The sequence below is a fragment of the Cheilinus undulatus genome, linkage group 4 (genome assembly GCF_018320785.1).
Source record: "Cheilinus undulatus linkage group 4, ASM1832078v1, whole genome shotgun sequence".
Lineage (NCBI taxonomy): Eukaryota > Metazoa > Chordata > Actinopteri > Labriformes > Labridae > Cheilinus > Cheilinus undulatus.
The window spans coordinates 29,700,324-29,711,062 of record NC_054868.1 but is presented as its reverse complement, the minus strand read 5'-3'; the positions used below and the strand labels follow the sequence as shown (position 1 = coordinate 29,711,062).

At 38.2% G+C, this 10,739-nt stretch overlaps 1 protein-coding gene across 2 annotated transcripts in view; it reads left to right on the top strand.

Annotated features, from left to right (window-relative positions):
- Positions 1-1,058: 1,058 nt before the first annotated feature.
- The window catches only part of pds5a (PDS5 cohesin associated factor A), a 34,202-nt gene continuing 24,521 nt past the window's right edge, over positions 1,059-10,739 (top strand). The window contains exons 1-2 of one of the 2 annotated variants that reach the window (XM_041785227.1): positions 1,059-1,176; positions 2,105-2,260. In XM_041785227.1, the coding sequence (XP_041641161.1) occupies positions 2,147-2,260 (114 nt within the window). In that variant the 5' untranslated portion in view covers positions 1,059-1,176; positions 2,105-2,146. Of the gene's footprint in view, positions 1,177-1,314; positions 1,402-2,104; positions 2,261-10,739 lie in introns of those variants that run through there. The other variant, XM_041785228.1, reaches the window with a different exon arrangement.

The window sequence follows — 10,739 nt, the reverse complement described above, 5'->3', positions numbered from 1 at the left end:
CATTATGTTGTAATTAACTCTATCTTGCTTCTTATTTAGATTCTATATCTATCATATCATAAGTAGAAACTTTTATTATATGGTAAACAACTGACAGTATATTAAATTCTTGATTAATTTGGAAAACAACTGTGCCTAAAGATAGAGGTTGAAAACTAACTGTCAATAAATAACTGTGTTGAATAACTGTGTTGAAATAAGTGTACTTAGTTTTGGTTTGTATTCTATAGATAAAAATGGATTGGTGATTTTTTTTTCTTTTAAATGATCTCAAATTGGCCTTATCTGGACATTAGTTGCAGGCACAATGTTATTAAACTAAAAGCATAGCTCTTACTTTCTACTGAACTTAGCAGAAGTAAATAACGCCTAATTAGGAAATATAGTAATCTTATCCCTTATGAACCTTTTTTTTCGTTCCAATGACTTTCTTGAAACTTTGTGCATTTCGTATTTAGCTTTTTACCACGCACTCATATCCAACACATTTTGAATGCAGAAGGAAATAATAATAAATAAATAATAAAAAGAATAAAATAATTTAATTTTTCAGGGTACTTTCCATTTTGACCACCAGGTGGCACTAATTGGCCTTGTGTTGAGAAAGTCAACGTGCCGCCACAAGTAATTAAACTATCACCTAAGTGATTGAGAAACCAACCAATAAGAACTAATTAAAATACATTTTTCATTTTCAAATTGAAGCAAAATAATGTTTATAGGGTTAGCAATCTTTGAAATATTGATCTGAGTCTAATTAAAATAAGTATATTAATAATATATATTAATAAGTAATATTTTTCTGGAGTCATTGTGTTTATTACATACAATTTGTGCCATAATGCTGTATATAACCAGCTCCCATAAATGTGAGAATACAAGGACAACAAGGTTGTTACTGATATGGAAACATAAAATTAACAGAGGATGGCTGATAAAATATTAACACTTTATTTCATGAACTCTCCAGAAAGGAACAGAAATGTAGTCTCTGTGACCTGTGTTTTTCTGTCTCCCGCCATGTATTTGGTGCTGCAATACTCGCGCGAGACCGAGGGGGGCGCTCTGCACCCAGCCTTCACACAGACAACACTGACTGAACGGACAGAGAGCTTTGTGCCGAAAACTAAACCCAACCTGTGTCAGACTAATGAATTAAAACGGCCCACTTGAGAGGTAAATACTAACAAAGAGACTCTTGGCAAATATCCGGCGGTTGTAGCTGAAGTTGTGTGTTTGAAATTAGATTAATTTTGCATTTGTTTGGTTGCTCAAAATCATCCGTGAGGGCAAGTTGTTGGTAAGAGAGGAGGGCTCAGGGCGACGGTAGCAGCCCTTCTTTGCCTGTAAACTAGCGGCAGCACGGAGCGATGCGTTGAAGTTGAAAAAAGACAGAAACAAGTAAATTTGTTTCCTATTTTACTTCTTAAACTAGTTGAATTAGTTGAAAACATGTGAATTTTACCACGAGCAGGTGTATTTTGGGCAAAGATAACAGTTGAGTCCACTTCCTCTGTGATTGTCTGTAGCTGGAGATGTGATGGGTACCTGAATAGTTTGCGGCCTAGGCTAGCAAAGTATGCTAACCAGTTCGCTAGCACGGCTAACATGTATTAGCCTCTCGCTGCTAACATTGCTTCCTTCCCGCAAAATGCTAGCCGCTTACCAATGCTGTTTGCACTTAGGCTAGCTAGCTAATTTCAGAACCTGTATGTCAGTAGACAAACACTGGCCGCTCTCGTACTGTCTTATAATGTGGCTTTCCATTAATTCAGCTGTTGAGATAGCTGTTAGGATGCCGGAGCTGATTGTTGAGCTCGTTTATGTATTTTCGCAATATTTGGTGTTAATTTTGCGGAAAATATATAGCTGTTGCCTAGCTAGGATGCTTTAGCGTGTAAGCTAATCATTTGCACAATTCTGTTGTAGTGTTGGCCAGTAAATAAAAGTTATCAATGCTGTGATACCGTTAAATGTACGACTTTGGTGTTATGATTTTTTGGGGTTTAACATCGATGTTGGGTAAAAGTGTCTGATGCTTACAACAAGGTTTTCACAAGTGCGGTAGCATGGTTGTGTTGAACTTGTGTTTTCTGACCCATAGAGGCCAGTAGAAGACCGTGTGGACCATACAACAACAACAGGCATGGAGTTCCCTCAACAGCAGAAACCGGCGGGGGACGGAAAGATCACCTATCCTCCCGGGGTGAAAGAGATTACAGACAAAATCAGCAACGATGAGGTGGTCAAACGGTTAAAGGTATGTTGATAAGGGATTTTTTGTCTGTACTCTCTGATAGAAGTCTTTCATGGCATTGTTTCCCTTTGACAAGTGTTTTTCCGATGGCAAAATTCCTAAACCTTCTTTCCTTAGTTAACTATATATTAGTTCAGAAGAGGCAAAACTTCCCATAGTTGTCCACTCGTACTACTTTATATTGACAGCACTTCTCTGCAAACAGCATTTTATCACCACCAGATTAGGATGCTGCAGAACTTCATTTTGATGCGATTAAACAAATGTAATTGTTTTTTTAAGAGTGAGGTCTCCATCTTACCTCGTGTTCCTCATATCTTCTAAAGGCTGGAGATATGAGATGACACTGAAATTTAAGTATAAGAAATGCACATATTAAACAGTCAAGTTATTTTACCGAAGGGGAGCTAAACCATGACTTCTGTTTGCATTTAGCCTTTCTTTGTTAAAGAAACAATTGCAAACACAACAGTGACATGTAATCTTCCTAATAATTTGACAGATGGGTCAACACGCTCGCTTATGCACCAAGTGTTTGGGGAGCAGCACTGACTTTTGTTTTTGGCCACCTGATAAATTAAATTCTTGTATTTAATCTCATAAAAAAAACATTCCCACAACCAAGTCTGAGGGAATTATTTGGTTGTAGAGGCTTAATTGACTCTGCTCACCACTAGGGATGAAGATTGTTAACTTTAATTGCTAATGATCGATCCAAGGCTTATCAATACTACTATTGATACTTTTCCATTCGTTTGGTGGACAGCTAAAAAGACATGTTATGCCACTCTTATACATAGTGATATAAGATGGGAAGAGTTGAAAAAGTTGAAAGGATGGTGATTCAGTCGGTTATATCTGTTTGATATTGATGAAATAAAAAATTCCTCATCTTCACAAAGGTGGTTAAGTTTCTTGTTGAATTTTTTTTTAATTTTCATGATGTGACATTTGAACGTCTCATGACTTTTTAACTGACATTCTCCTTCAAGTTATTTTTACTGAACTGACTTAAAATGATATTACTGCTTTCTTCTTGTTGAGTCCACTTGTAAACTTTTATTCTGTTGATTTCAACCTTGGGTTAATAATTTAAACTACCAGGACTGTCTACAAAGTTTGGGAGCACTTTTCAGCCCTCATCCCAGCAAATGAGGAGGAACATTTTCCTGTAGTAGCTGAAGCCAGATTGCATGTTTTTCTTTGTTGGAGGTAACAATTAAAGATACCGCATTTTGTTTTGATTCGATGAACAATGCCAGTGTTCTTTGAGCCTGTGTTCAATCTTGGAAGCTTGGGTTTCGATCTCCATTCAGTTCTACCAGTTAGTTTAGTATCCATGTGTCCTTTTAACAGTGTCAATGAGCAGGTGGGGTTGAGTGAGCTACCAGGCTTATTTCACTGAAAACAGCTTCTAGGTGCTAACAAAACAGTGTTAATGGATTTAAGAGACTGACCCTAAACATTACCACTGTGGACTTCATTGCCTACCACTGGGCCAAAGTGTGTATGTAGGTCAGTTATGACGAGCAACTCTGTAGACTTAGTTAATAGTTCTCTGTATATCCATGATCAGTCACTATTGAACACATTGTTGCACAGCTTTAATGTCATTTGATACATCTATTATTACTAGGGGTGCACCGATTGCAATTTTCTGACCGATCATCGATCTTTAAAAGCTTGACCTGCCGATACCGATTTTTTTTATAACCGACAGCATACTCCTTCAATGTTCCAATCTTATTTTATTAGTTTGTTAGTTTGTTTGTTTGTTAGTTTGTTAGCAACATAACTCAAAAAGTTGTGGATGGATTTTGATGAAATTTTCAGGAATTGTCAGAAATGGCATAAGGAAGAACTGATTAGATTTTGGGAGTGATTCAGTCACTGTCTGGATCCAGGAATTTTTTTAAGGATTCTTTACTATTGGGAGATAGGACTAACGGCGGAGCTTTGCGCTGTTACTACTTTACACCAGGAGATGGTGGACATGAGTAACTTCAATCCCAGCAGCATTTTGGCTGTGTTTTCACTCAAAGTTTTGGAGTTTATAGAGTTTTTCAGACACACATCCAGTGGAGGAGGCGAGTCGAAGCCTAACAGAGAGAAAGACAGCGAATTGTGGTGAGAACACTCACATTGCTGGGACAGATCCAGGAATTTTTTCAAGGATTCTTCTCTATTGGGAGAAAGGGCTAATTGCGAAGGTCTGCGCTCTTTGAGTGCTTTTCTAGTTAAAGATTATTTTAGAGCCATTGACATGGGCATTTAACGATACCTCCATGCATGCTGATATCCAACCGTCTCCTTCCTTCACACTAGGGGTTGACCGACAATCGATCTGGCTAATCATCTTCATTGATATTTGACATTTTGTAGATTATCGGTTTTGGTGTTTTAGTCTACCAATTGCTGATAAAACAACAATTTCTCCAAAACAACAGATTCGACAATGACAGAGCTGTACAGTTTCACAGTTACACCACTGAATTTGCCTCAGTAGTGAACTTTGTTTTGAAAGGCTCATTGAAAGCTAACGTTAAACTTCAGTGGAGTTTGAAATGACGTATTGGGCCACAGCTCAAGTTGTTTCTCAGAGTTAAACTGGTGCCAGTGACACAGGGACATATTTTAGCTTTCAGACTGCAAATGTAACATTATTTATATTTTAAATCGATCTATTTAATGTTTTTTAACGTCATATTGACTGACAGTAACGTTTGTCAAGCCTCTATGCATTGAATATGTTACAAAACGTCCAATGCGGGTTCATAATTTAACTAGATGACTAAAAGATGAAAGACAGTGCCGTTAATTCTCACACTTACATAAGAGCTCCCCTGTAATAGTCACAGTGCTGAAACGGTTTCTGGTAACATTATAGAGATGAAGGAAATTGCTTTGATAGACTTGAGAAATAGTATCTTAGACCTTTTTTAATCCAAGTGGTGGAGTACCATAAAACCTTGCATAACCTTATTCCACCAGATTTAAGAGGCAAAAATACTCCTTATTTGATTTTTAAAAAATTATGGATTTATATAACTAAGTTTATAGGTACCCGGCAGATTTGGGTAATTAAATTAAAGAGTAGTTATACATTCATTTGCTTTTATGATTAAGCTATTCATATTGATAAGCTGTAGTTTAACAATCTGTATCATATAAGTGATTAAAATATTAATAAATTACTAGTTATAACTAAGTTGTACAATATATTCTGAAATGTAGGTTTCTTTGTCACAGTTAGTATAATTTGTTTGACATAATTACATTTAGCGATCAAAAGTCTTAAATTTGTATTAGAGCATTTTTGCACTGTTGTTTGCGGCTTTTATGCAAGGGGTACTTATATTATTGATTAATATACAAATGAACTGTAAAAGGTGTAAGCTACCATTTTCAGAGAAAAACCTTACCTAATCATCTATGCCAATATTCATATTTTAAATCTGATAATCAAATAATATTGGTTTCAAATATCAGTTATCGGTTTCATGAGCTACCAATCATTGATTACCCCCCCTCAAAAAAAAAACATTATCAGTCAACCCCTACCTGACACCTCAGCGTATCAGTAGATCAAGAGTTTTACTTTCCTCCTGTGTTTGCTTAGATATCACATTTTTTAAACACGTCACATAGTCTAATACATGAGTACTGAAATGGTCCTCTGACGTCCTCAAACTGTTTGTAGAGTAACACTGAGTCTAAAGTAGAAAACCCTTTGCCTAAGTAAACTTAAAATGTGCTGAAAGGCAGGCTGTTGATGGCACTGCAGATGTTTAAAGGTCCATTTAACTTTTTCTCTGGTTCACAGAGAGCTGAAAAGGCTTTTATTAATTGCATGTGCTGTAATTTAGGTGCTTGACAGGTAGAAGATTGCTATGATTTCTGTTGTATTACCAGGGGTGTGACAGGCTAGCAGCTGTTTTACAAGGCTGATGTCACATTTATTCAGTCATTTCACCCACAGTCAGCCTCTATTACCGGGGTGTCGAACTTCCGGCCCACCAGCAGGTGCCATACAGAGAGACGTTTAGGGAAAAAGATGGACATTTTTAAAAATATATTAATTTTCAATATTTACTAACTTAGGTGTTTGAAATACCAATTTTCACTAATTTTTCATGATCTATCTATAATATAGAAAAGGAAGATCATAATAAGATGCAATAAATGTGTTAAGTACGGCACATTGGATTCTCTTTAGAGTGGGGAGGAACATCATAAAAAGACGCACAGCAGAGCTCACAGCAGCGCAGTTGCTTATTCACCGCAAGCATGATGTCCAAAAAGAGGCTGATACAGACTGCATGATTTTTAAGGAAAGTCTATTTTTAAAAATTTATTTATTGATTTGTTTATTAAGATGAAGACCGTGACTAGGGCTGGGTAATATATTGAGTTTACAAGATATATCGATATATTTTTGAACGCAATATGAAGTAAGACAATATTGTTTATATGGATATAATTTATTTTACGTTAAAATACTTAAACGCGGGTCGCTATTTCGCCTACTTCTCTTGACTCTGTGTTGCTCTGTTGCCCCGCCTCCCTTACCCTCCGAGACCTCATGAAACTCAAGGACCCACCCCCTCCCCCTCTCACCACAACAACATAGACAACATGGAGACCACTAACAAAACGAGTGTAGTCGAAGAGTTAGTCGGTAAGAAGAAAAATTGTGGCTCTATCATTTGGAGATGGTTTGGTTTTAAGACTTCAGACGAGCAGCAAATTAATGTTTTTTGCATTGTAAAACTAAGCTTCTATCCCTGTGGGGGATTTAAGCTGCTCCCAGGATAACAAATAGTTTCCTTGCGTAACTGTCCATCAGCCACAAACGCAGACATCGTCTCTCACCTCTGGCGAGTGACTCAGTTCAATCTCCAGCCTGATTTAATCCCTCATTATAATAAATCTGTGATGCCAGACTAATATCAACTAAATACGTACGATTTAATTTTTTTTTTTTTTTTTTTTTTTAAGATTTATTTTTGGCCTTTTTGCCTTTGTTGGATAGGACAGTGGATAGAGTCGGAAACAGGGAAAAGAGCAGGGAGAGACATGCAGGAAATAGTGCCACGGGCCGGATTCAAACCCGGGTCGCCCGTGTATATGGCGCGCGCCTTAACCACTCAACTACCGGCGTGCCGTATGATTTAATTTTATGTCAACAAGATGTGGAATTATGGTCTTGATTACTTATGTTTAAACGGGACATTGTTTATAACTCCTGTAGCATATTTAATTCCAGGTCTCGTCATGGTAAAAATTCCTCTCATAACGACAAAACAGATTCTTTATAACTGAAAATTTATCCTAACCTGGACACAGGCTGTCCTATGACATGAGAGGTCGGCATGTTTAGTCTTGGAGCAGTGCTAAAAGGCATGAAAATTATGCACAGATATGGCCCCGTTCAAGACGTATGCACGGATGTCAAGTGGATTCAGAGAGAACGGACACGAAGAAGAATAACTGTTGGGGCACAGACGTGTTTAAAAGTCAAGTTTTCACCCAGTAGGTGAGCGTTTGTAGCTCTATGTGTAGTATGTAAGCGCAGCAGTCTCCAAAGGACCCACCCCCCCACCTCCTATCTCTCACTCATCTCCTCTTTGGACTCTATGCACTGATCCCAGGTCAGGTGAAATAAAAGGATCAGATCAGACTTTGTGACCAGGTTGCCGTATTAAAGCATAAACAGTCATGCTGAAAGTATATTTATAATGAATATTCCAGTCTTTTAAATTTAGCATCAGTGGGTCTTGAAAACGTTAAAAATCTGAATAAAGAAACGCCATGTGATACAAGGACAGCATAGGGATCATTTTTGAGTTTTTTATACAATATGAAAGCATAGATTCCAAGCTTTCAAATGGTGTATCATACACCTTAATCTGATCGTATTTTACAAAGATATGCTCATATGAATGTTACCTTCTAGTTCCTGTTTGTTCTGAGAAAAACAGGCTCAAAGTTTCAGGACTTCTCCTACCTTCGGGTTGGCCGGGAGATGGGCGTGAACAATAGGGCCACATTTACATAAAGTCCACCCAAACCAAGCTTCTGAATTGGACTGGTGATGCTCATTAAAAAATACCACAGGAAATCTGCCGTCATCAAACTTGCCCTGTCGAGTGATCTTGAAGTTATCCGAAGTCTGTTGATAATTCTTGCTGCTTCTTCATCGTCTCTTCTACTTTTCTTCGCTGCAGGGTGCATCTTGAGGCTTGTTGTTAAAGGTGATAACTAGAAACAGCTGTATATGTGCCGAGGGGGGTGACGTTTGAACCGTGCGGTGTTTGTTATTGTCCATCTCAATGGGCGAAACTGGGAACAGTGGCAGACTGAGCGGCCAGTTATCACCCAGCAGTTTCACTTTCCCCTCCCCTCAATATCCTTGCAGCAACTGCGAGAATAGGGCATTTTAAAACACAAAATTAACGCTTTTAAATATCACATTTGTGTTACTTTTTTCATCGAATGAGTAGTTTAAATGTCGGACTTGCATAAAATGAGAAAAAACGAAAAATGATCATTTTGAAGAAAACAACTTTGTATCCATTTTTCTCAACCACTGGAATGCCGACTTGCAGGAACTTTATCTGGCTTCGGTCACATATACAGTCAAGCCCAAAATTATTCATATCCCTGGCAAATTTTGACTTAAAGTTACTTTTATCAACCAGCAAGTTTTTTCTTAGACCGAAAATGGCACAGGCTTCTCCCAAAAGATAATAAGACCATGTACAAGAGGCATCATTTTGGAAAAAAAATATTTCTCAACTTCTATTTACATTTGAACAAAAAATGGCATGTCCAAAATTATTCATACCCTTTGCAAACTGTCACAGTCTATGGGAAAATCCAAAGTTCTATATCATTCCAAGTAGTCCAAGCTGTTCTAAAGCATCCTAATTACCCTGATTCGTTAGGAACAGCTGTTTTAATCAACTCAACAGGTGAAAAACAGCAGCTCTCTGCAGTTGGTTTGTGAACAGTCATGGCTAAGACAAAAGAGCTCACTGCGGACCTGTGGCTGCGCATTGTGGCTGCTCACAAGTCAGGAAAGGGCTATAAGGCCATATCTAAATGTTTTCAAGTTCCAGTGGCTACAGTGCAAAGTATTATTAAAAAATACAAGACTTTCTGCACTGTGGAAAATCTCAGAGGACGTGGTTGGAAGCCAAAAGTGACACCTGTGCTGGCCAGGAGGATAGTGAGAGAGGTGAAAAAGAATCCAAGGATCACCACCAAGGCCATCCTGGTGAATCTGGGCTCTGCTGGTAGCAACGTCTCAAGGCAGACAGTCCAACAGACACTGCATACTGCTGGGTTCCATGGACACAGACCAAGGAGGACACCACTTATCCAGATAAGGCACACAAAAGCCAGCTTGGTCTTTGCAAATGCTCATCTGGACAAAGAAGAAGACTTCTGGTCTTCTGTTTTATGGTCAGATGAAACAAAAATTGTATTGTTTGGCCACAATGATGTATCCTTCATTTGGTGTAAAAACGGAGAAGCCTCCAACGCTAGGAACACCATCTCTACTGTCAAACATGGTAGTGGGAACCTAATGCTTTGGGGGTGTTTTTCAGCCAATGGTCTAGGGAACCTAATCACAGTAAACGGCACCATGAAAAAAGAGGAATACATCAAGATTCTCAAAGACAACATCAGGCAGTCTGCAGGGAAACTTGGCCTTGGGCACCAGTGGACATTTCAGCATGACAACAACCCAAAACACACAGCAAGAGTGGTGAAGAAATGGTTAACGGACAAAAACATTAACATTTTGCATTGGTCCAGCCAGAGTCCTGACTTGAATCCAACTGAGAATCTGTGGAGGGAGCTAAAGATCAGAGTGATGGCAAGGAGACCCTCCAACCTGAAAGAGTTGGAGCTCATCGCAAAAGATAAATGGGCAAAAATACCAGTGGAGCCATGCAAAAAGCTGGTCAGCAATTATAGGAAGTGTTTGATAGCTGTAATAGCCAATAAAGGCTTTTCTATTGATTATTAAGAAGGGTATGAATAATTTTGGACATGCCACTTTTTGTTCAAATGTAAATAAAAGCTGAGAATTTTTTTTTCTCACAATGATGCCTCTTGTACATTGTCTTACTATCTTTTAGTAGACGCCTGTGTCATTTCTAATCAAGAAAAAACTTGCCGGTTGAATAAAAGTAACTTTAAGTCAAAATTTGCCAGGGGTATGAATAATTTTGGGCTTGACTGTATGTCTCATTGGAGCAAATCTGGCCCCTGAGCCTGAATGAATTTTACACCCCTGCTCTATTATAAATAAATTAGTTCTGTAGTTTGGCCCTGTTTTAGTCCCGAGGGAGTCTGAACAGCTGTGAGCTGGTCCTTGTTTCATTGTAGTTGTCGCCTAAGTCACATACTGCTGCCACCTGCTGCTGTGCTTCTGAATATTTCATTTTTATCATTAAACTTAAACATTCAC